General features: G+C 40.9%; 4 protein-coding genes and 1 long non-coding RNA gene across 7 annotated transcripts; 3 read left to right on the top strand and 2 right to left on the bottom strand.

The window, feature by feature from the left end:
• Nucleotides 1-1,137: 1,137 nt before the first annotated feature.
• LOC106907791 (uncharacterized) lies at nucleotides 1,138-7,111 on the top strand. Of its 3 annotated transcripts, none has more exons than XM_014973646.2 (3): nucleotides 1,138-1,204; nucleotides 3,050-3,501; nucleotides 4,251-7,111. In XM_014973646.2, the coding sequence occupies exons 2-3, from the start codon at nucleotides 3,226-3,228 to the stop codon at nucleotides 5,688-5,690; spliced, it is 1,716 nt and encodes a 571-aa protein (XP_014829132.2). In that variant the 5' UTR covers nucleotides 1,138-1,204; nucleotides 3,050-3,225; the 3' UTR covers nucleotides 5,691-7,111. The 3 variants fall into 3 exon arrangements, with proteins under 3 accessions (XP_014829132.2, XP_014829133.2, XP_014829131.2); XM_014973647.2 differs by lacking the exon at nucleotides 1,138-1,204 and adding an exon at nucleotides 1,981-2,400 and having other exon boundaries at nucleotides 4,254-7,111; XM_014973645.2 differs by lacking the exon at nucleotides 1,138-1,204 and adding an exon at nucleotides 1,984-2,400.
• On the bottom strand, nucleotides 3,262-7,920 carry LOC148158266 (uncharacterized). The gene is made up of 2 exons (XR_015763722.1): nucleotides 7,847-7,920; nucleotides 3,262-3,511 (listed from the first exon to the last, which is right to left on the bottom strand). It is a non-coding gene; the product is annotated as an uncharacterized LOC148158266 (long non-coding RNA).
• Nucleotides 7,921-7,951: 31 nt separating this feature from the next.
• snrpg (small nuclear ribonucleoprotein polypeptide G) lies at nucleotides 7,952-10,269 on the top strand. Its single transcript, XM_014973649.2, has 4 exons — nucleotides 7,952-8,097; nucleotides 8,276-8,298; nucleotides 9,717-9,841; nucleotides 10,067-10,269. Exons 1-4 carry the CDS (start codon nucleotides 8,066-8,068, stop codon nucleotides 10,115-10,117), a joined length of 231 nt encoding a protein of 76 aa, XP_014829135.1. The 5' UTR covers nucleotides 7,952-8,065; the 3' UTR covers nucleotides 10,118-10,269.
• An 818-nt stretch (nucleotides 10,270-11,087) lies between these two features.
• On the top strand, nucleotides 11,088-17,815 carry plpbp (pyridoxal phosphate binding protein). Its single transcript, XM_014973641.2, has 8 exons — nucleotides 11,088-11,221; nucleotides 13,542-13,649; nucleotides 13,721-13,756; nucleotides 13,838-13,913; nucleotides 13,993-14,133; nucleotides 14,209-14,351; nucleotides 15,514-15,612; nucleotides 16,048-17,815. Exons 1-8 carry the CDS (start codon nucleotides 11,132-11,134, stop codon nucleotides 16,249-16,251), a joined length of 897 nt encoding a protein of 298 aa, XP_014829127.2. The 5' UTR covers nucleotides 11,088-11,131; the 3' UTR covers nucleotides 16,252-17,815.
• Nucleotides 17,816-17,893: 78 nt separating this feature from the next.
• Nucleotides 17,894-24,147, bottom strand: tmed4 (transmembrane p24 trafficking protein 4). The gene is made up of 5 exons (XM_014973642.2): nucleotides 23,923-24,147; nucleotides 22,292-22,392; nucleotides 22,080-22,205; nucleotides 20,486-20,632; nucleotides 17,894-20,389 (listed from the first exon to the last, which is right to left on the bottom strand). The coding sequence occupies exons 1-5, from the start codon at nucleotides 24,059-24,061 to the stop codon at nucleotides 20,240-20,242; spliced, it is 663 nt and encodes a 220-aa protein (XP_014829128.1). The 5' UTR covers nucleotides 24,062-24,147; the 3' UTR covers nucleotides 17,894-20,239.
• Nucleotides 24,148-24,507: the final 360 nt, after the last annotated feature.

Below are 24,507 nucleotides of genomic sequence, written 5' to 3' on the forward strand. Positions count from 1 at the left end.
GTTTTCATCAAAAACCTTTGAGGCTTTCAACAGTCTGCATGTTGGATCTAATGAGTCGAACCATAAAGTAATCGGCCTAAAAGTATCCATGTCCTGTTTGTGCATTTCATGGGGATTTTGTTATAATGCACAAAGTGTAAAAGTTTATATCATGATTTTAGCTAAACTAAAAGATGCACATTAATTATAAACCTGTATAAAATAATATTCAAACAGATTTTATGGAATAAAAGTTCATATGTTCTTTTTTAAAACTATGTGAAGACAAAGGTTTTTTTCCACACTGTCTGCAAGAGGACAGTCAGTAGAGTTTAATTCAGCAGCGCAAAATACTCAATAAAAATCAGTTTAGCCCAACCTGTCTTTCCCTAAAATTGTAACTTGAGGCTTCTACAGGAGTAGAGTTGGCTTCAGCCCGAGGTGAACAGACGATCTTCTTCAGGATGTTTTGGTCGACAGCAGAATTCATGGTTCCACTGTCATAGCAAATCTTCCAGGCAGCAGAGCAGCCCAGACCATCACACTACCACCACGTTTTGCTGATGACTTGATGTTTTTCTGAAATGTGTTACTTTTACGCCAGATCTAACAGCACACACACTTTCCAAAGAGTTCAACTTTTGTCTCGCCAGTCCACAGAATGTTTCTCCTAAAAGTCTTGAGGGTCATTAAGGTGAGTTCTGGAAAAGTTTTCATCTGAGAACTTTGCCATGTAGGCCATTTTTGTCTCTTTCTTAATGTCATGACCCCTGACCTTAGCTGAGGCCAGAGAGGCCTGCCGTTCTTTAGATGTTGCTCTGGGGTCTTTTGTGACCTCTTGGATAACTCTTCACTGAGCTCTTGGGGTAATTTTGTTCCACCAGCCAATGGGAAGCTTTACCACTGTTCCATGTTTCTCCATGTGTGGGTAACTCCTCTTACTGTGGTTCACTGGAGTCCAACGCTTTAGAAATGACTTTGTAACCCTTTTCAGACTGATAGAAATCAATTACTTTATTTGTTCCTGAATTTCCTTGGATCTCCTCGTGGTGTCTGCCTTTTGATGATATTTTGGTGTTCTTCACTTTGTCAGGCAGGTCCTGGTTAAGCTATGTCTCGATTAAGATCAGCTGTGTCAGTAATTAAACCAGGGTGTGTCTAGAGACAGTGAACTCAATCAGTTATGATTTAACAGGAGAGGTAATCAGTTTTCACACAGCACCATGTAGGTTTGGATCTTTATTTTGTGTTTGCCTGTGTTGTCTTTGATTAATATTTCTATTAACAACCTTTGTTTCTCTCTGTTAAATCAGACCAAACTTTTCTTGCCTTAGGTCAGCTAGAGTTACCAAAGCTAATTCTATTTGCTAAATGTCACAATAAGAACATTTCAAAGATTTACTTACTGACGTTTTTAATTGAAGATCAAGCATTTTAGGCTTCCTTCCATTCCTTTCTCACAGGAGCATCCTAGATTTCCAGCTATTTACATCTCATATAGAGGCTGGGGGAGAAGGATGGAAAGCAAAATTTGTTTCTGAAACATAGAAGTCAGGGTTCCTTAGTGCTTCTCTATTCCAGTTCTCAGGCCCTCCTGCTCTGCATGTTTTAGATGTGCTTCTATTTCAGAACAGCTGATTCAAACGATTGCATGACCTCTTCTGCAGCGATCAAGAACTTCAGAAGGCTGTACCCACAGTTTCAATCCACGTGTGTGGCAGAAGGGAAACATCCAAACATGCAAGGCAGGGAGGGGAGCGTGAGGAACGGAATAGAGAAACACTGCGAACGGAGCCATAATTGTTCCTTCCCGTTGTCTAACAGTTGTAACTGTCCGTTAATCCTGGTTTTTGGAAATTCCACAAAACTTTCGGGTGTTTTTCTAAAAAGTGAAAAAAGGAGGGGCGGGGGGGGAACCCACCATATGCCTATGAAGAATTTTTTTACATATGTCTTACATATGTAAAAAAAAAAAAAGAAAAAAAAGAGAGAGAGAATAAAACTCACTCCGAAATGGCTGTGAAATATAACTGCTGTAGAAATAAGTAAATGTTTTTGCAAAAAGTACGTCAGAAAAAAAAGGAACAACTAAAAACATATATTATTGAATCAAAATCCAAAAATTATGCTACTTTTCTGTTTTTTTTAGGAATATGATATTTACAAGGGATGTTTTATCTATTTATATTTATCGGGTGTATTTGTGGGCGGGTCAAAAACTCACTGGGAACTACAAAGCTGTTTTGAATGACACACCGGAAGTGCCCCCGATTACTACAAAAACTTCGCTCGAACGACCCATTGCAGACATGTCAGTGCCGTGGTTCTGGACCACGCGGTCAGAAGGAACCTGTACCGCTTCCTAGTGTGACTATAGCCAACTGCCCATACAGAAGTCCCTCGGGTTGTGAAAGAGAGCAGGTGAGCCGTTAAAATACGGAGCCATGTTCGCGCAGCTTAGCAACGAGCTAACATTAGCACACAGGGAGCTAACTGTGTGTTTACTTTCACATGGAGCTACTGGCTTTCACTTTACAGCTGTCTGCTCGTTTAGGCTTCAACTACATGGAAGATATTAAACTTTAGCAGCTACTGGAAGCGTCAGTGAAGGACGGAAACAAGCTAGAAGGGAGTGAGACCTCACTTTCACTATCGTATCTCGAACTCTGCAGCTAAGTTTATTTATTAATAGAATGCAGTTAAGTGTGGACGTGATTTCAAATAGTCTCGCGCCATGTTAGACGTTCTTGTATTTTCCAAAGCCCTGTTCTGCCATTTGGAAAAGGGGAAGTCCACACCTAAGCAGACATCAACGCCTAAATGATCAGTATCTCAACTTCGTGTGTTGTTTTTTGTTTTTAAATGGAATAAAACTTAAGCAAAGACCTAAGAGAAGGGTAACCCTTAATTGAACAAGCCGGATTAGAGGGAGTTAATATTCTTGACAAATAACAATACAAGAAGATGTGAATGAAAAACCACTAGCAGTTTCTGCAGAGTGTGATTATTTCACTTCCCTTACTGATATTGTAACCCTATCAATGCTATTTTTTACTTTTATTTCTTTCAGAACGAGAAAGCTGGGGCAGACCACAGAAAACCAGACAAAACTTATCTAGAAGATTAAATCAGAAGAAATGTTGCCTGTTCAGCCCTTTTATTCTGATACTTGTACATAAAATCAAATGCAATGTCGACCACTACTAACTAGGGTCGAGCTATAATTACTAGAGGTCAAACGGCATCATGAAGACAAAGGAGCACAGCCGACAAGTCAAGGAGAAGGTCGTGGAGAAGTTTAAAGCAGGGTTAGGTTGTAAAACAATATCTAAATCCTTGAAGATCTCTCATAGCTCTGTTGAAGCCATCGTCCAAACATGGAAAGAGTACGGCACGACTGCGAGTCTTCCAGGACGTGGCCGTCCACCTAAACAAAGAATCCAGTCACAGAGGGTACTGTTCACAGAGGCGTTGAAGAGGCCTGTGGTAATCCTGGAGAAGCTGCCCAGATCCACAGCTCAGGTGAGAGAATCTGCAGTAAAGACCTCAGTTAGCTACACACTCCACCACCTTGAAAAGACATGAGACGTGGGTGAGGTTTCACCATCCAGCAGAATGCAGCTGACCATGACCAGGTCAGTGCTGCAGGAGGTCTCCAGCTCCAAGCCTGTAGGGCTGGTGTCCTGCAACTTTAAGATGTCTCTGCTTCCACACTCCTGAGCCAACAGTCAGGTTATTAGCAGGTCTCTGGAGAACCTGACTGGTTCCTCAGGAGGTGATTCAGCCGTTTTACTTGCGTCTGCAAATTGTGCTGGACGATTTGCAGACCTGGAGCTGTAGACCTCTGGATTGGAGTGTCACTGAGATGAACAAAACAGTGGCGCCCCATTCTGCTGTTAAACAGATGTCTCGACTTTTCATCTCTCTTCACAATGATCTGACTAACGTTTAGTATGAAGTAAGTGTAACATTAAATCAGTCTAAACTCATCAGCTTTCCCTCAGATGATTACAATTAAAATCAGGTCTAGATTTTTACACCATTGTGCTGCTGTGTACAAATGTATTAACTTTAACCCAGTTGATACATGTGCCCTCCCTCCCCCCATCCCTTTCTTTCTGTGTTTTTTTTTTTTTTTTTTTTTTTTTTTTTTTTTTTTTGTAAAGAAAAGTTAGATATGAACTTATCTTGGAAAGATAAGTTAGCAAATGGAAAGATATTTCCATTTGCTAAATGGAATCAGTGTGACTCTGATGTCCTCTGTCTTGTAGCAGGGCAGAGCGATGGACGGGGTCGGCTGGAGCTCCTCCAGGTCACAGGGCTCCTTCAGAGCGGACACCCTGTCCAGGCTGGCCAGCTTCATTGCACGCACTGATGCTAAGCAGCACGCTGCAAACCACCCGCCATCCCGCCTTCCTCTGTACGGCTGTCAGGAATGTGGAAAAGGCTTCCCTTATCCCAAAGACGTGCTGCAGCACCAAGAACAGGACGGCGTGCTGCCGAAGCCCCACCGCTGCACGCTGTGTGGCCAGCAGTTCTCCCTCAGGTCGTCCCTGCAGCTGCACCGCTGCAACCTGGAGGCTGACGGCTGCAGCGCACCATGCGCCGCTCTGCTGTCGCACCCTGGCAGGCTGCAGGAGACGCCGCTGCACCGCCAGCCGCACTTGTTGGACAGCAGCCCGTACGCCTGTGCCCCTTGTGGGAGGGGCTTCAGCCAGAAGCAGGCACTGCTGCACCACCAGCAGGCCGGCTGCAGCGAGTCTCCATCCAACGCCGCCGACGCCCGCAGCCTCCCAGACGACTCTCCACCCGTTTCTGAGGGCGACTCCGCCCACTCAGATTTCTCGGACACACCGGGGCCCAGCGGAGGCGCCGTAAACGCATGCCGGATCTGTTCCAGGACTTTCTGCTCTGACACTTCGTTGAGGCGGCATTTTCTGGACAGCCACGCAGAGGAGACACCCAGCACCAAAGTGACGAGTGAGGAAGAGGAGGAGAGGACTGTAGCGGTGACCCTGAAAGCCAAGAGGAAGCTCCTGAGCTGCCGCTCGTGCGACATGGTCTTCAGGAGCACATCGCAGCTGTACATGCACCGCAAAGAGAAGCACCGCAGAGAGAAGCTCACCAGGAGGGAGGCCAGGCCCATCGTCAAGAGGAGCCGGAAGCCCGGCATGTATCCGTGTCAAATCTGCAGCAAAGTCTTCGGTCACCATCTGACTTTCAGGGCACACTGCAAGCAGCACAAAGCAGCCGGCTCTGCCCCGATCGCCATCAACGACGACGGCAGCTCCGCAGATTGTGCCATCCCAGACTCCCAATTTCTCACTAACGGTCCGGCAGCCGGACTGGGTCCACTCGGGAAGCCGCGCAGCATCTCGCCCAGTGTGGACGATTCGGGAGAGGAGTCTGAGCGAGAGGACAGTGAGTTCCCCTGTCCCTCCTGTCCAGAGGTTTTCTCCACCCAGCAGCAGCTGAAGGAGCACATAGAGCTGCACCAGGCGTCGGTGAGACAGCGCCAGTGCAGCGTGTGTGCGTGTGAGATGGACGGGTCCAAAGGGCCGGCCTCCAGGAAGCAGAGGCTGTACCACTGCGTTCCCTGTCAGCAGGGCTTCTCCGCTTTGGACTCATTTCTAGAACACTGCCAGGAGCACCTCCGGGTCCGCGTGGAGGTGGAGGAGCAGCGCCTCTCCCTGCAGCCCAGCAAAGCCTGACCGCCAGCTGCAGCTTCCTCATGCGCCAAACGGACAGCAGCGGCTGGACCCAGAGCGTTGGTTCTGCTCCCTGAGTCGGGTTGTGATGCGTTCAGGTGCTTAACATGTCAACTTGGTGTAAGAGAGCTGAAAATGCTAAAATGTGTGAAAGTAACTATTTGACTGATGGAGCTTATGATTGAATGTTATCCTGTAGCAACATATCAGGGTCTAAAGGAAGTCCATGTAAGCCTTTAACCACAGATTACCTTTTAGGTGTTCTGATCTCTGGATTCTGATTGGTTTAAATGACATCCTTCAGTTTAAACAGAGCTGCTGATGACGGGACCAAGCATCGCCACTAAACCGGTTAGGCGCAAATGTGAAATGGCAATCAGAAACAGCATTACCACAGAGTCATCAGCTCATGAACCACAGCAGCTTTTCACTGATGGGTTTAAATCTCTACACACTACAGTTGACATTAGCTAAGTGGATTTTTGTTCTTTTGTCAAATGTCCAATTTGCCTTAAAAAGTGAATAAATGCATTCATCAGATCATCTTTTCCCCCTGATTGAATCACAACAGAAGGATCCTGCTGGATCTCTATGCGTTTGTGGATTCTAGAATGACTTCTATTTTTTTTTCCCAGCACATTTTTGAAGTACTTTATTAAATGCTTTGCAGCAATGTGTGCTATTATGCTGATGAAGCATACTATATACTTCTGAAGACACAATAGTCCTCAACACAACTTGATTTGAATTGTTGTTTGTGTTTGAAACTGTCTCTAAAGTTGGGATGCAGAGAATGGTTGTAGGATGTGTGCCAAGTATTTCCTCCCCCCTTCAAATGTTCTCTTTTTTCCCCCCAGTAGAACAAACTGCTACAAGATACTTCAATTTGAACGAAAATTCAACCTTGCATTTCCTGTCTGAGTGGTGTAACAATAAATCTCTGGGCTGATGCTGTGTCCAGCTTCTGTGGAGGTTTTGGTTCAGCTGAACTGTTCCAAGCATCTTTCATGGAAATACTTGTTCTCTGTAGTTCAGATTCAGTTTGAGACAGTTGGCTTGAATGTCTCACCTATGCAAACATGTGGATTAACAGCAGTTGAGAAGCAGCTGGCATTGTTTTTTTCTTTGTTTAGATACTGTCTTTAAGGTGCTACTGTGAAAATAAGTTATTTTATAACTTTTTTTTTTCAATAAATTGGTTCATACTGCTTTATAGATGACAGAATAAAATGACTATACAGCTGAAATATTTGTAATTTTTCTCATTGTGAGACTGGTATTAAGGTTTGATGGTGGATTATTCTGCCTTAACATGACTGGCCTCTTGTATATGTACCCAAGGAATTTATTAACATCACATAAAGACCTTGACTTTAAAAAAAAAAAAAAAATTTATAATGCCCTAAATAAAATGGTTTATTGCAGTACTGTGTCAGCCTGAGAATTCTTTTGGGGGAAAAAAGCCTTTAGTGCATTCATTCATTGGAAAAATTATGTATTGGAATTTAACAAAGCCACATATGGCATAGATATTGGTTCTTAATTATTTAAGATGTAACATTTTTGGAATGTATGCCTTTTAACTTCAGAGTTTCTGAAAACTTCCATCATCTGTTTAATCTGGGATGGTGCTATGGTGACAGCAGCCTATTGGAGAAGCCAAGACTTCCCTCTTCCCAGCCACTTGGGCCAGCTCTTCTGGGAGAGCAGCAGTGCTATAAGCTGTTCAGCACAATAAGGTTGTACAGATAATCAATTCCTGAAGTTCTGTCTTTCACTTTATTGACCTGCACTGCCCTTAAGAAGCTTACCCCCTGCTCATCATTTTCTGTCTGAATTGTTTTGAAATTATATTGAACTAGACTGTTAAAATATGTAGACTGACTGGACAAGTTTCTCGTATATCTTCACCTGACACAGTGGCGCAACTACACATTATTCAGGTGCATGCGAAAACATAAATAGGCGCCCCCCTCTCCTCCGAAGGAAGGTAGAAGGAGCGTGGAAAAAACTCGCTACATTTACCTCGTCACGTGCGCGACGTGAAGGAGCGTAAGGCGCGCTGAAGTGTATGGGAAAACGGTTCTATACAATACTTTTGAATTGGATTAAAACATCGCATTTCAACATTAAACATGTTTTTAGTGATTCTACAAAACCTGCTTCGCTTCGTGTTCTTCAAGACTCTGCCTCCTCCTGGCCTTTTGAGGGCGGTGTGTGGTTATTGGAACGTTGAAACCGGTCGCTGATAGCATAAGCTGATAGGCCCTTTTCACAATTACGTCAGGCAACTTCCGTTCTGACTCTATGCACGCTTTCCTTCCGCGGCTTTGTCAAACGAACAGCTAGCATACAGGCTTTCTGCAACTAAAGACAAAATGAGCAAAGCACATCCACCAGAGCTTAAGAAGTAAGTTTACTTGGGTTCAATACAAAGCGGGAACGGTGCTCTGACTTTGTTCTTGGTAGAAATGAAAGCAGGGTATTATTTCAGCTGTATTGTTTTCAGTGGCAGGATGCTAACATTAGCAATGTTGGAACTGTCCTGAATATGACTTTCATTTACAGAAAATGTCTTTCTATTTTAGGTTTATGGACAAGAAACTTTCCTGTGAGTATGGTTCAAATTTCATTCACAAACACATGTACTTTTGTGTTAAAGTGTTAGCTTGTAGCATGCCAGAGGCAAATGTGGCTAGTAACTGCTCAACTTTTTTTGAGCAATGAAATACTTATAGGAGTGGTTTGTCCTCTAATTATTTCACTAAATGACAGGCTGCCATGATTAAAGCAAAAAGAAACCCCCACATCTCCAGTGTATATTAAGACTTCTAGTTTGTTAGACAAGCTCTATTGTTATAATATTTTTATGTACCGATCCTGTTGTGACAGTAATAGTGGCTGTCACTAAGTATTTTACCGTCTTCTAACATGATTATTTTTATTACCTAATGGTTTCCACAGCTTTATGGAGAAAATCTGATTTGGAGTTGTATTTCTTCTGCCTAAATATTGTTTTTGTCATTTTCGTAGCTTATTTTTGTCATTATGTTTTGAACTACCACAATTTGTGTATAGCTTTATATTTTTGACTTCAGTTACAGAATTTCTATAAATAAAATTGTTTTGATCAGTTTAGTACTTGATTGGCCTTTTAAACACACAATTTCTTTAACTTGTTTAGGATTACTTCTTTATGCCACTACTACTCCATACAATAGTACCAGAGGTTTTTAATACTATAATTTTGGGCTTTTGTTCCTACTACCTGGTTGGTGAGCAGCTTCACAAACAGTTGGATTTTGGTCTTGTTTTTGATCGTCGTTGTTCAGCTACATGTCTATCATTCGACTGTTGATTCCATCCTCCTATTTTGTCCATATAAATTTTATATTTTGACACATCTGCTGCTTTAGAAGCAGCAGATGTGGTCATCTGCTGCTTCTGCTTGAAATGACCTTTTATTTCTTTTCTCTTTTTTTCACTAAATGTTTATCATCTCCTTTATGTCATACTGTTCTAACTTCAACATATTTTTTTGTAAATTCGATCTAAAGAGATGAAACACTATATCTGGAGCCGACTGCTTGTAACAAAGCATTTCACATTGTCAAAAAGGAAACGGGTTTATATGAGCAATATATTTTCTGTTGTGGAAAAACCTCCCAACCTCTGATATTTTCAGTAGTCACATTTTCTGATGAATCAGTAAATTTCACTTTAACCTTACAATAACATGACTGGTAATTTTTATTTATCAGTCCTTTAGAAAAACTGACTTATGCAAATTTTGTGCTTGTTTAGGATTTTGTTCCTACTACCTGGTTGTAATTGTAGTTGTAATTTCTTTCTTTTCTTTTTTTGATAGCAAAATTATTTTTAAAAAAGTAGGCCTCTTAATACCCTCACAAAAAAAAAAATCTGACGGTCCAAAGGAAACTGAACTGGAATAAATTTAGCTTATTGTTTCGTTTCTGGTGTCTAATGTGGTTTAAAAATCTTCTGAGAGGTTCTGGGTTTGTGTTGCAGTGAAGCTGAACGGAGGGAGGCATGTGCAGGGCATCCTACGAGGGTTCGACCCCTTCATGAACCTGGTGATGGACGACTGTCTGGAGATGGGTCCGGGTGGACAGCAGAACACCATCGGCATGGTGGTCAGTACCTCGTAGCTCAGGAACCCGCTTCAGCTTTTAATGTTTATTAGCTGAGAAACGGCAAGTTAATCTGATAACCGACACTGAGAGAAACCACCCAGATACCCTCGTTGTTCTCTGGGGTCCTAATGTCACTTATTAATGATTAAAACTACTGATTGTATTTAAAAGAATGCAATGTTTGATATTTTGTATTTTAATAAATGTTTTTTTTGTTTGCTGCAGGTTATCAGAGGAAACAGCATCATCATGTTGGAGGCTTTAGAGAGAGTATGAGAAGAGAGGAGGATGGTGCAAAGAATGAGCTACAGTTTTATCTTTTGTTCTTTTTTACGTTTTTGTTCTACGGGCTCAGCAGTTGAGTGATGGCGAATTTCTCTTCATTTTGATGTTTTGTGGTTTAATGGGAATAAATTAAATTTTCCTTATTTGTTTTTGTGCCTGTCCTTTTTATTATAATGAATTTATTGTTTTATAATAGCCACTTAGTTAAAATTAGTGTAAAGTAAATATTAGCTAGGTATATTATTTTATGATTTGGGGGTTTTATTTTTTTTTTTTTTAGATGGATGTTTTTTCAAAAGTAGCTGTTTCTTTAAGCTGACCTTGAATGGAAATCCTCGAGACAAGATGGACTCATCAAAATTCCTGAACTGCAGTTACTTCCTACTTCTACAAGCTGTAAAACGGCATGTGCATAGATAAGCTACAGCATCTGAAAGTTGGAATGGTACGATATATACAATTGTTGTAAGGTGTTTGATAGAAATGAGTGGCTTGTTCAGTTTAGTCAGAAAAAGCAATGTTTCTAGAATCAACATGGTAGCATGATTTATGTTTTAAAAATTGCATCTAAACAAACAATAATGTACAGCGGCATATTAAGAGAAAATCAAAACCTTATAGACACAAATACCCCATTTCAGTGATTATTAAGTGATTTAAGGGACTTAGTTAAAGGAGACAAATGATTTAGAAAACGGTTTGAAAATTTTACTTTAGTTACTTAAACAAACCTGCTCTTATCAGTGCAACAAAAGTGTATCACGGGTATGTATACAGAACAAAAATATACATATTGAGCTCCAATACATTACAAAAACATTTGACAAAATATGTTTCTGTAAAAGATATACTGAATGTACTTCTCAAAAGTGAAACTCTAAGGGTTAACCAACAGAGGGCGCTGTCTGCGCTTCCGTCCTACAGGTAGACTTTTACTTTGAAAGCGTATTGACGTCAAAGACGTTGCGTCTCCTTTACGTAGTGTTTCGTAGCCGTTTTGACGGTATGTGGAAAGTAGCAATGTCGGAGGAGGTTGGGAAGGCGGTCCAGTCGGTGCTGGAGCGGGTGAAGCAGGCGGCGGCGCGGCGGCCCAAGGTAACAGCTGCCCCGGGAGCGCCTCTCTGATGCTCCGCTATCTGCAGGCGGGAAAACAGCGAGGCGGTGGAGAGAGCTGAGGTTATGCAAGGCTGCCAAACATCTCAACCTTTGGATGGAAGGCACTCGAGCCTGTAGCAGCACTTTCATAACACGATTCGTGATTTAAAGTGACAGCATGTTAATGCGAGGATCCTTTCATTCTGTGGATGCACGTTCATCTCTTAGCATCGTTTTGTGGATTAAGCTGACCCAATCAGAGTAGCGTGTTTTTATCACAGCAGGTGGTCAGCTTTGACCAGGATGACCCTAATTTCTGATAGTTTCTCTTAGATCACGGAGACCTTCTTGTTATTTTTTAAAATTATCTCTGTCGATAATTTTCATTTGGCTTAATTAAGCTGTTTCAGAATTTTTCTCTTTCTCGAAGCATCAAGGTATAAAAAGGCTCCTAAACTCTAGAGATGGACCAGTGTTGTATCAGACATATTAACAACCAAAGTCATTTGGAACTAACAGCTAGTCCACCAGAAATAAAAATAAAAAAGTCACTATACCAACACAAGATGTGATTCTCAAAGTTATTTGAATGAAGGTAATGTCAGTCAGAGTTATTTATAATGCAGCACACTGTGCCGCTTTGGTCCTGATGTTGGTCCCTCACAGCATCTCAACCAGTACATAGTAGCTCATACTTGTGGACTAAAAGGATCATGGTGTTTTTCAAACTTTTTAGCAAATATAAATCTGAAAAGTGTGGTACGCATTTCTATTCAGTCATTGCTGCTCCAGCCACACCACACATATTCTTGGGGAGTGTGTCTCTGAGCTTTGCTCTTTGTCTTCAGACTGAATCTTTTGCCATTTTGTTTTTATAGCATGTGAGTCATATTAGATGGAGATGTTTAGTGAACACTTTTCTAGTCTTATATATATATACACTGCTCAAAAAAATAAAGGGAACACTCAAATAACACATCCTAGATCTGAATGAATGAAATATTCTCATTGAATACTTTGTTCTGTACAAAGTTGAATGTGCTGACAACAAAATCACACAAAAATCATCAATGGAAATCAAATTTATTAACCAATGGAAGCCTGGATTTGGAGCCACACACAAAATTAAAGTGAAATGTTCCCTTTATTTTTTTTTAGCAGTATATATATTCCCATTTGGACTTAGGTCTGGACTTTGACTGGACCATTACAGCACATGAATATGCTTTGATCTAAATCTTTCTGTTAGGAATACACTGGAAAAAAAAACAACCTGACCTGGCCTTTACCAATTTTTTTTGTGTTAAGTCACTAAATTGCATCAAAATCACTTAATGCCTAGACTACACTTAATGTTACAAATAAATTTTTATGCATTAGCCTTTCATCCACACAAAAACTTATTTATTATCACTAACAGCGATTAATAATGACCAAAGTGGAGATCCAAGAAAACTGTAGGTGTTTGCTGTGTGAAGATCTTACAGTCTCCGACAAATAATTTGCCAATATACCCACATATTTGTTGCGACATGATTCTCAACTGATAGTCTTGTGTTTTATTAACGTTATATTCAAAAACGCTATTTGAAACTAGTTCAACCCATATATCTGTCCACACAAATAAACCTGCTAGCGCCATGTTTAACTCCTAACAGGAAGTCATAGTTATTTTGAAGCAATCTGATTGGTTGACACAGGTTTTAGTTTTGCACCACACTGCCCCCTGTGGGTTTGGTATGTTTAAAACAACACTCAAAGATGGATTTGTCCAGGTTCATGTGGATGAAAACTTTTCTTAAACCGATCCTGCTTGTACGATAAAATCTTTTTAAACAATATGGCAGAGATATTTGTTTTTATAAAGACCTGACTATGTGTTGAAAAGGCCTTAGTTGGCAAAAGGGGGGTGACTACTGCTATCCTAAATTATGGGGCAATGGTGGCAACAGTGGTTGGTGTTTGTTCTGCAATGAGGGGGTTGCCTGTTCAATCCCTGCTCCGTCTGTCTCTGTTGCTGTGTCCTTGGGCAAGTCACTTTACCTGCCTGTGGTGGTCGGAGGCCCGTGGTGCTGGTGCATGTACGCATCGACTGATCTTGTCCCTTAGATGGGTTCTGGCAAAGGGCAAGCAGAAATTTTGATGGTTTTCTTCCAGCAGTACCTTTCCTTTTGCCACTCTTCCATGATAATAACAAACAATGCGACAGAATCTGAAAGAGTTGAATAGTGTAAATGGTTTTTGTTGGTACTGTAACAACCTGCACCGACCTCAAAGCTCATCCACCGATTCAGATGATGGATAGTTTGTCCTTCCTCAGACGCTCCCCGCTGTGGCGCCCCGCCTTGTAGCTGTCAGCAAGACCAAACCCCCAGACATGATTGTGGAGGCCTACAGGCAAGGACAGCGCAACTTTGGAGAGAACTATGTGAGTATGGAACGCTGCTGGCCATCAATGAATGGATAGAGAGACTGACCTCTATACGTCTCTCCTTCCAGGTTAATGAGCTCGTGGACAAAGCGTCAGATCCACTGGTAGGTTCACATGTTCCAGAGGATGGAATGCAGACTTTGACCTTTTAGCTTTTACAACTGTCCTTCTTCCTCCTTATCTAGATTTTAGAGTCATGCCCAGAAATCAAGTGGCATTTCATCGGCCACCTACAGAAGAACAACGTCAACAAGTTGCTGGGTGAGTGGCGTCAGCTCTGCTAGTTGTTCCTCCATTAGCGTCCTGTTTGCAAACCGTCACGAGTCGTCTTGTCCTGTAGGCGTCCCTAACCTTTTCCTCGTGGAGACCATCGACTCCCCGAAGCTGGCCGACAAGGTCAACAGCTCGTGGCAGCGTCTCCGAGGAGCGAGCAGCCAGAGGTTAAAGGTCATGGTGCAGGTCAACACCAGTGGAGAGCAGAGTGAGTGTCGCTGATCACAGAAATGAAGTTCCAGATTGCGTTTGCTGATGCAGGGCTCTGCATGTTTGGTTTCAGGCAAACACGGCCTGCCGCCGGAGGACACGGTCAACACGGTTAAACACATTGTGTCGCAGTGCTCCGCCCTGCATTTCTCAGGACTCATGACCATCGGTCGCTACGGCTATGACCTCACACTGGGGCCCAACCCTGACTTTCAGGTACAAACCTTCAGAGAAGGTCAGTTCATTTCTAGGAATCGAGGACATTTTTCACATGTTAATACAACTGAGGGAGCTCAGAGTATGTCAGGATATTATTTTATGAGTGATTTTATGAGTCTTGGTGAGACACTTTACTCCACTACTTTAGCTTTTCAAATGATGTTTTTAGAGTCTGCCCATCGGTCAACTAATAAACTGGATTTTGGTCACAGGGCTAACAGGTCCTGGAGGGAAAACCAGACACCCCCATTCCCAGCAACACTCCCCAGCTCATTCTGGAGGCTCCAAAGTTATTTTGGGTTACAGCCTATTTGGGTCTACCCTCTGCCCCGCTCCTCCAGACTAGAGGCAGCAGCCATTTGCACACACTTTGGTGGAACTGCACGTCTGCTGAGCTCATCATACGAACTGCTTCTTAGTCTATTTGTTTTTGTGCCTGTCCTTTTTATTAATGCTGCTAAGAACGGTTGTAAACAGCATAATGAGAAGCATTGACGTGATAATGTCCTGAAGTGGAATGTCCTTAAAGAGTCATATGTCAATTTTATGGGGTCAAATATGGCTGTGGTGAAAATTCATATTTCTTTTAAGTTATTTCGAATATATATTGCGTTTTCATAATAACTTAAGGTAACAGAGTTACGTTATTGTGCTTTAAAATGGTACCATGTGCCTGGAAAATACATAATACAGCCCTTTAAATTCTCCAGGTCATCAAACAAATTTTGGTAAATACCAAAAAGTAGTTTTCACCTCTTGGATGATTTGCTGAGGCTTTCTTGGAGTAGTTTAGATAGGCACTGCTGAGAAGCTTCACCGTGTGTTTTTTCATCTGAGCATACAGTAACAGCTCCCACTGAGTCTTAATGTTGATGAAGGCCCTACTTCATGCGGTCAGGTTCTGTTAAAGTGATTAGTTTTTTAATTCTGGCTAGGCAATAAAAAAAACGACCCAAAAAGTGACTAATCACAGCTAGTTGTAGGTAGAAAAAGAGGGGAGTCGTAATTAAAAAACACCATCACCATACATACAGATAGAAAGTTATGTTGCCCTCAAGCATTTTATGCTGTTTTTATTTATCTAATTGCAACAGTAAAAAGTCAAGTTTGGACTTCTTGCTTACGTACATTAAAGGTTGGGGTCTAAATCGTCCTTTAGATGCTGTTGAGTCGGCGGCAGGAGGTGTGTGAGGGCTTGAAGCTGCCCATGGAGGAGGTGGAGCTCAGCATGGGCATGTCCACTGACTTTGAACATGCGGTAAGTTATCTGTGCTTGTTATGACAAAGCGGCGCGAGCACTGGTTATATTAAATGTGAGATGAGGAGAGGAAACAGAACTGCCATGCAAACAGTTTTCATCCACTTCAAAATAAAAGCATCAATACAAACTTAACTATTTTAAAGAATTCTTAACAGCTGATAAACAAGATGTTTTATTCAACTGAAAGTTTACAGCTTAGCTTAAGGGAAGCTAATTTTCACAATTAGCTGAATTGCTAAAAGGAAAGATTAGCTCTGCCGTTAGCGCATTAGTGGAAGTGTGCCCTCCACTGGAGCATGCTAGCTAAATTTTTACCTTTACCTTCCATTTTACACTGTTTTGGAATTTCAAAGTTACTTTCTGAACAGCACTTCAGTTAAGGACATTTCTTTCCTCTTTGGGCTGACTTGTACTCTCTCCTGCGGATTCAAGATCGAAGTGGGCGCCACCAACGTGCGAGTCGGCAGCATCATCTTCGGCAACAGGGAGTACCCCAACAGTGCGCTGAACACCCCCAATCCCACTCCAAATCCCAGTCCCCTTCCCAGTCCGGCTCCGAGCCCCGAGAAAACAGCCAAGACGGTGTCAGAAGAAGCTGCTAAGAAGATGCACCATCTCACCGTATCTGAACACTAAAAGGAGATTATTAAAAACACCTCCAGGACATTTGGGGGGGGGAAACAAAAAAAAAACAAAAAAAAAACTAACATACATTTGGAGTTAGGACTGCAGCCTTCTTACATCGTTATATAAAAAAAAGTAGTCACAAAATAATAAACTTTCTTTCCCCTTTTAGATTTTTCTAATCATTAAATTAACATTCAGTTAAGAACTAAATGAGATAAGATGTCTTTTCCATCTCTACCAGTTGTGTCTAGCAGCTGTTTCTAGCTTGGAGTGCTCTCACTTCCAACGTAAACAGTGACCACCAGTGGATTCAAGCCAATGAAAAACAGGAACTCAGATGTAGTAAGATTTTTTTGCGGCAGTGACTTAGATGTCAGCAGTCAGTATCTTCCATGAAGTTGACAACAGTCCAGTAACAATTAGTAGGCTCAAATCTTCCACAACTCTCAAATCAGAGATTATCTAGCTGTTTGATTAATGCTATTTAAACATTTTTTTGCACCTCATATTTAATGAGACTGTTGCACAGTTGGGTCACTGTTTATTGAGATATGTAGCATTAACATCCATATGGAGCTAGAACATATGCACCAGGAGTTGTTGTGGCTCTTTAAAAAGCGGATATTCTGTACATATTATTCATTCCAGAATAAGGCCTGTGGTCTTTTCTTTCTAAATCTTACACTGTCATTGTCCTCCAAGCTATCAAAAAGTAACTGTTGCACAATTGTTCTGACTCTTCATGGTAGTTATTCTTGACTCCCAAGTGAGAATTTCTCTTGGATTCCCTGAACTGGCATGATTGTTAGATCTACCACTGGTAGGATACTGACTGCTCACAGCTAGTCCACATGACCTCACATTTAGTACTGATCTCTGTTTTTGTTTGTTTTTAGGAAAATATGTAACTGGTGTTAACACACTTTACACATACGGAAGCCTTTTACTTTCCATTACGCTGATACAGTTTATTAAAAAGACACTGGCTTCATGAAATCCGTTTCTCTTGCGTTCTAATAGGAAATAATTGAGCTGGTTCATTGTTTTCTATTTTTCCAACTGAACAATGTGAGGTCAAACGTTCCACTCGCTCCAATGAACCGTTTTCCTTGTAAAACAAAGATTTGATTTAATAAATTGTTTATCCCTTTATAACAATTACCGTGCATTTGATATGGTTTCGTACAATGTGCCAAATGTCTCAGATTTTATTCTTGATATCGACAAATCCGAGGGGAGGTTTTGTTTCTGTTCGGTGTGTGTGTGTGTGTGTTTGTGTCTGTACAGTGGCGTGTTATTCCAGATGAGAGAAAGTGAATCTATGCAAATGTTTGGTTTTCAAAGCTGCCAGCTGTGACGTTCAGCAGTTTCCTCTGAGGAATGCAGTGTTTTCCTGTTCTCATATAAAAGTGTCAGTGGAATAAAAAATAACACACACACACAAAAAACTCTAAAATAGGAGGTAAACTTGTGATTAGACGTGTCCTTACTGTCAATAAGGCATTTCAGCTTCGTTTGGTTTGGTTTTTGAGGAGGGGCCAAAGCCAAGCAATAAATTTTACTGTTGAAAATATCAGCTAATTGCTGTGTATTTATTCCTTTTGCAGGGGGCGGAGGGGAAGTGGCATATTAAGCATAAGACGTGGACATCTTTTGGACAAAGTTTCTTTATTAAGCATTTCAGGATGAAATCCAGATCAAATTTAAATTAAACATATTGAAAAACAATTTTTAGAACTGACGTCTTCTTTTATGAGTTATCACCATACGATATTTCAACTCCTGGATATTTCGAGCCGATTTGCCCTGGATTGACAAATCAGCTCCCAAAATGGCAAACCTGACGTTTTGTAACTGCTAAATAAATAAACTCTGATGAAACACCAGCCTGCAGAAAACAGTCTGTGAGCTAAAACCTTAAACAACCTGGAGGAAAACCTTTAGATTCACTCCCCATTTCACATTTATAAGACTTTAGTGCAGCTGTAAGCATAAAGTACCAGCAAAACCAAATGTTTCCATTTTTCCCCCCCACCATACTTCCATGAACCGAAACTTTGACTAAGCACTTGAGAGCAGGACAGAGTCAAACATTGGTAGCGGCCATTTTACCATCATTTTTTTAAAAAGTAGCAGTAGGAGGGATGTTGTGGTATTTGTTTGGTCATGTGACGATAATGGTGACACAGCGCAGAATAGTGGAGTGTTTAACTGAAGCAGCGATTTGGCTTTTTTTTTTTTTAATAGTGTTAAAAGGGTAAGAAAATTTATGTATGTATATATATATATGTTATAAGTAATGTCGGTAATATCTCTACCCTACTTGGTGGGATTTTAAAAAAAATTATTTCCTGGAAAGAAAATTTTGACACCACTCTGTGTCCACCACTGGAATGATGAAAACACAGCAGAAAAACCTGGACTGGTGGATCAAACATTCAATCTATTGGAAAAAAATATACTGACGGTGACTGAACAGTTTAAGCCCAAAAATACTTTTAGTAAAAGGAAAAAGCAAAACTGCACAACCACCAAAGAACATTCAACACCTAAACCAACAATCATGAACTCGTGTGTTGTAGTATGAGTGAAACACATTGGCTAAAACGTTTACAATTATTTTATGAGTTTTTTCTTTTATCTAATTTTAATCAAGAAATAGGAAGTGTTATAAAAACCTTTACCTAGATCACCATATTAACCGCTTGCTGCCTCCGAATGTGTCAATGTTCATATCATGCATGAGATCGAGGATAAAGAAACTACAAAAAGAGAGAAACAAGGGCTTGCTCTAACGTTCTAAAATTCAAGTACACTTATATGGTCTAGTCCAATCACTGGAGAATTCTGTCCTTTTAATCGGTTACTACATGTCCTGGTGTATGGCTTCATGTGACACTTCTTTTGAAAGCACCTAAAGTCTGAGATGGACATGCAGCCTTTATGGCCTCTGCAGAGACACGAAGAACGTGTCGCCGACATTCCAGGATGAAACACCCCGGGAAACCTCCAGATGGTCCTAGTTAAAACCTCAACTGCTAAAAGCTGTTTTTGGACGGATTATTTGAGCTTCTGGTCACAACGTTGTGACTGATTGATGTTTAAATTCAAGCAAAATTGAGAGGAATCAAAATACATTTTGACGTATGTAATGGCTGCAGCTGAAATCTAAAGTCAATATTCTTGTAGGACTTTAATTGGTTACAACATGTTTTTGTTAGTTTTAAACCAATTTAATCATTTTTATTTATTTATTTTTTACACAGTTAAGCTCCTTTCACCCAATAAACAATGTGGCCTGTACTGATAATACCTTCAGAGGGCCTCCATGACGACAAGCCAGATGGAAAAGGTTCCACACGTCTTATATCGGACACAGCTCCATGAACACCGCTACAGACCACGCCCCCTTGGTTCCACAATCTCAGCTCTGTGCTCTGAAAGCTCATATGGCCCCTGATGTCAGCAGGATGTTTAAGGTGGACTGATTACCTCAAACAGGCTTTAGAAAGGTTCCATGTCAGGAAACCAAATTCAACAGGTCAAGCTCTGACGTCTCCTATCTTAAAGAAATATTAACGACAGAGTTGAAAATGTCCTGAAATTGCAAACCGACTGTTCGTGTATCAGGATAATATTTGGACACGTCAGAAATCAGGTTGAACACAGCTGAAGGCTGTTACGAAACAGTAACAAAGCAAACTAAATAAGCAAACTTAAGTTATTTTCATTTAACAGTTTTAACATTCTCCGTCTTTCACAGAAATCCTTTAGTGAAAAAACCCACATAAAGAACAAAATAATGTCCAGTGTGGTCCAAAAAAACTCCCAAAAACCTAAACACAAGTGGAAATGTAACTGGAACCTAAAACATTACGAAGTAAAACCTAAAAGCTTCCCAGGACTGGTGTGTGGATCAACTGGTACCGGATACGGCTGCCGACTGGGTCTGCTCCTCCTTTTAGTCCTTCGTGTTTCTCTCGTCTCCCAGAACGTGCTAAACCAGTTTCTTGGCTTCAAAGAAGCTTTTCAGGTGCCTCATCTGCCAGATCCCAGTGACGATGAGGATGAAGGTCTGAGCGATGGACCACCAGAGGACGCGCTGGTTGGTGCTCTCGCTCGTCATGCGGAACCTCTCCTCCCGGTACTGCCAGAGACAAACCAGCGCAGTGAGCTCAAGGCTTAAGCGGCTCTGGTAAACATCTCAAACATTTTGTTTTTTGTTTTGTTTTTCTGAACTGACCCTCTGGTAGCTTTGCTCCTTCTGGATCTGCTCCACCTGATCCAGCAGCTGTCGCACTCGCAGCTGCAGCTCAGTCAGCTTATCTTTTGCTGCGATTTCAGGGTAGTTGTTGGTGTGTTCTCCGACCTGAATCTCCAAATGGACTCGCTGCAACATTACAGAGGAGTTACTGATTGGTGTGAGAAGGCTGAGAAAAAAGCAATTTATGATGGGAAAAAAATGTGATGAACACAAAGCAGTACATAAGGCTGAAATTGAAGGAAAATTCTACCTGAACGCAAAAAATTTTCTTGTAACAAATAAATAAATAATGTAAAAATGTGCACCGCTGAATAAAAGGTAAGCATAGTCATAGACATTAACTTTGCTAACACTAAAATGCTAAATCAACACAATATATAGCAGAAACAAATGCTAAAGCACTAGCATTTGCTAATCCTAGCAATATACTTGACATTATGATTTACATGTTCAATAATTCCCTTAAATATTGCATTTATGTTAATTTCTTGTTCTCCGTGTTTTATTTTCTTCTTGATTTAAATAAATTTATTGGTGGGGGAGGGGGAAGAGGTGCCAGGAGAGAAAACGGAACTGCTGCGTAAACCGTTTCTTCAAAGTAAAAGCATGAACACGGACTTCTAACTACTTAAATAATTCTTAGCAGTCGCAACTTCAACACGGATATCAAACTGAAAGTTTACAAAACAGCCAAGTAAATTAGCGCTTCAGCATTTATCCATATAAACTTATTTAAGGGAATCTAAAAAGCGTGAATGTTTTCAAAGTCAGCAAAAGCGCTACACAAAGTATTAGCTTCGCCATTAACACATTAGCACAAGTCTGCCCACCACTGAAATTCATGATGGCAACGAGCCATTTACTGGACACGGCAAACAGATGGTCAGACAGACCAAAACGGAATTTTTTGGTACACATAAAAAACACAACACTTCACCCCCACCATAAAATATAATGGTGGCAGCATCATACTGTCGGGATGCATTCTTCAGCAAGGGCAGGTCTATCCTCCCATCATCAGAGTTGATGGATGGAGCTAAATACAACCCAGTTCTGAAGGGAAACCTCCAGGTCTTCCCTGAACATAAACCCAGAGCTACAACAGAATGGTTTATAAAAGCATATTTGCACAACAGAACGGCCTGTTGAGAATTTGTAACAGGAATTGAAATTTTCTCATCACAGGTATTCTGCATTATGTGTCTGAGCTTAAGCAATTAAAACAAAACAAAAAAAAACTGATCAATAAACAACATACATCCTCCAAAAGACTTCTAAAAAGTACTGACTTACTTGTTCAACTTCTGGTTTTTATTCATAAAAACACTGAAAATCATTATTGTTCTTCCAGGTTGCATTTATGCACTAGTTTGTGTATGAGATCCCAGTAAAATACATTAACGCTTAAGGTTGTAATGTGAATGCTTTTCCAATTTGCTGATGAAATACAACAGAAAGTTAAGTTTTAAGCTAAAATAAATTAGACAAAACATCCACATGGAAGCTGTTTCTTTAATTAAATATCAATCAGTCAATAAACTGTCATCATGTCTGTCTGAGGCGACTTTCCTACCAGCTTCCCTCCGGCGAACAGAGCCATCTTGGTGGAGTTGGAGTGCAGGCAGATCTGATGCTCTCCAGGAGTGTGGGAGGTGAACGTGAAGCGGCCCTCGGAGCCGTACTGACGGGACAGGATGATCTGGAACACACCGAGACCAGGAGCTTTAGGTTGCCGTGGTGAGTGACACACTGGGTGTCATGGCGACACCTTGGCTCTGAGCTCACCTTCGTGTCTGGATCCTTGATCTCGACGTGCATCCCGAGGCCAGGAGTGGAGGGGAGGAAGGAACCGGCCTGTTTGTCCCAAAGCTGGGTCCGGTATTTTCCTGCCAGATACAGAACACCCCACAGCTCTTAAAGGGACAGTAGCGTGAATTTGTTACTTGGACATGGTATATTTCTGGGTTTAAATCAATAAATCTGAATGATTCCCATTACTGACTACGTTCTTATTGAACTTGAGCAACTGAGCATTGCTCAGTTTGTCAGCAGGGGACGAGTTAATGTCTATGTTCCATCAAAAATATAAATTTAAGTTCATGGTGGTATTTCTAGTATTTGAAGTTATTTTGAAAATATTTTCTATCATTAAACAGTAGACTTTTTTAAAACTTGAAGATCAGTAGTTGGGGTGTGTTAGCCAATGTTTAATTTAGTGTTAACAGGCAAAGAAAAAAAGGATCTAAGTGTTGTGTAGCTAACTTACGATTTCACAATAAAAAAATTTTCCATTTGGTTTTTTATGCTTGTTTTTATGAGTATAAACTCTCAAACTTTCTCAAAGTACTTGTAAAAAATTTCTTTTTTCCCTTTATTTTCAATGCTGAAGGAATGCAAAAATTAGGTGGATACATTTTATTTTATTTTGCTCTGTAGATTAAAAATCAAGTCTGAAAATATTTGTGACAACTTTAACTTAACGCTGCTCTTATTTTTGCTGCTTTTTGTTACTTTTTACTGTGAAACTCTTCGAGACTGCACTCTGAGAGACATGCTACATCCATCTCATTTATTTCCTATTGAAAGGCCTCCGTGCCATCGCCTTAATCTTTAGCGCCTTCAACAGATTCTCTTTAAAATTAAAGTAGGCATGGCTCAAAACCATTTAAAGCCTTTTTATTATATGTACTGCTGATCAGACAACAAGCATTGATAGAAAAGTCTGTGTCAGCTCAGATGGATGACTGCTTAAAACCCCACTTCAAACAATCTAGAGGATTCCTCTGACCACTCTGACCTCTGGTTATGGATTCTCCTCTCTCTGTGGTTAAAGTGTCACCAGTCCAGCTCTGTTGTGGATGATTGGATTAACCCTGACAGTAATGGTGTGACAGTGACTTCCACCTGCTTCCTTCAGGTCACACTAAAGTGAAACCCCAACAACTGGCCTTCTGTTGCTGCTCTTCAGTAGATTTCATCTCCTTCTCTTAATGAGGAGACTTTTAATCAAATCCTGAACAACGAGTAAAGTGGAATATACAGCTGGACACCCAGACGTTTACATAGTCAGAAAAAAAGACCTCACCTTCCTTTTCTCCCTGTCTGAAGTTAAATCAGACCAAAACTTATTTTGTGAGAGAAAAAAAAGATGGTTGTTTCTTCTTATTCAGTGTGTGTCATTTTATTCGATGTACGCAAACTTCTGTGTTTCAACTGTATATTGAATTAAACTTGTGTGGTGCAGTTAGCTACTACATCACAGAAAGATGCAAATTTCATGGACAGTAGAAATGTCATCGTTTCATCAGAATCACTGTAATCAGCCCAACCAGCTTTGTCTGATGCTGCATCTTCGTTCCAACGAGCAGCTGTTAGCGCCGCCTGCTAGCTGGCCTCCAGCTCAGCTGCTAGCTTACCGATGACCATGGTCTCGTCGGGAATTTCCTCAATGAAGCATTTTTTCTCTGTCTCTCCAATGTGGAAGTACAGCCCACAGCTGGGGTAAATCCAGGCTAGCAGGATAGTAACAGCAGCGGCTGGGACGGAACGCATCATGTCACCTCCTTCGCTTTAGCATACATCAGCAGCTTCCCCTGCGGAACAAGGAAGGGGATTTCCTGCTAGCCGGAGAACTGTCCGCCCTGGGCTTGAACTGACAGGCACAATGTTTTCATCTAACAAAGCAAAAGCCCCTCTTTTACAGTATGATTTCTGTAAAAGAAACCATACTGTAAAAGATTTTTTTTTCATATGTCTAACTTTTTTCTCAGAATTCTGACTTTAATCTCAGAATTATTTTTTTTCCTGACAAATCTCAGAATTCTGTCTTTTTCTATGGATTTTGACTTCTTTTTTTTTTTCCTCAGAAATTTGGCTTTAGTTTTCTGAGATCAAAATTCAGAATTCTGGGTAAAAAAAAAAAAAATCTGAATTCTTTTTTCCCCAGTAGTTTAATTATCTTCTGCACCTTTAATGGGTAGATTGTCTAGATTCTGGATAAT

The sequence above is a fragment of the Poecilia mexicana genome, unplaced genomic scaffold (genome assembly GCF_051168715.1).
Source record: "Poecilia mexicana isolate PSO_F unplaced genomic scaffold, ASM5116871v1 scaffold_7, whole genome shotgun sequence".
Taxonomy (NCBI): Eukaryota; Metazoa; Chordata; class Actinopteri; order Cyprinodontiformes; family Poeciliidae; genus Poecilia; species Poecilia mexicana.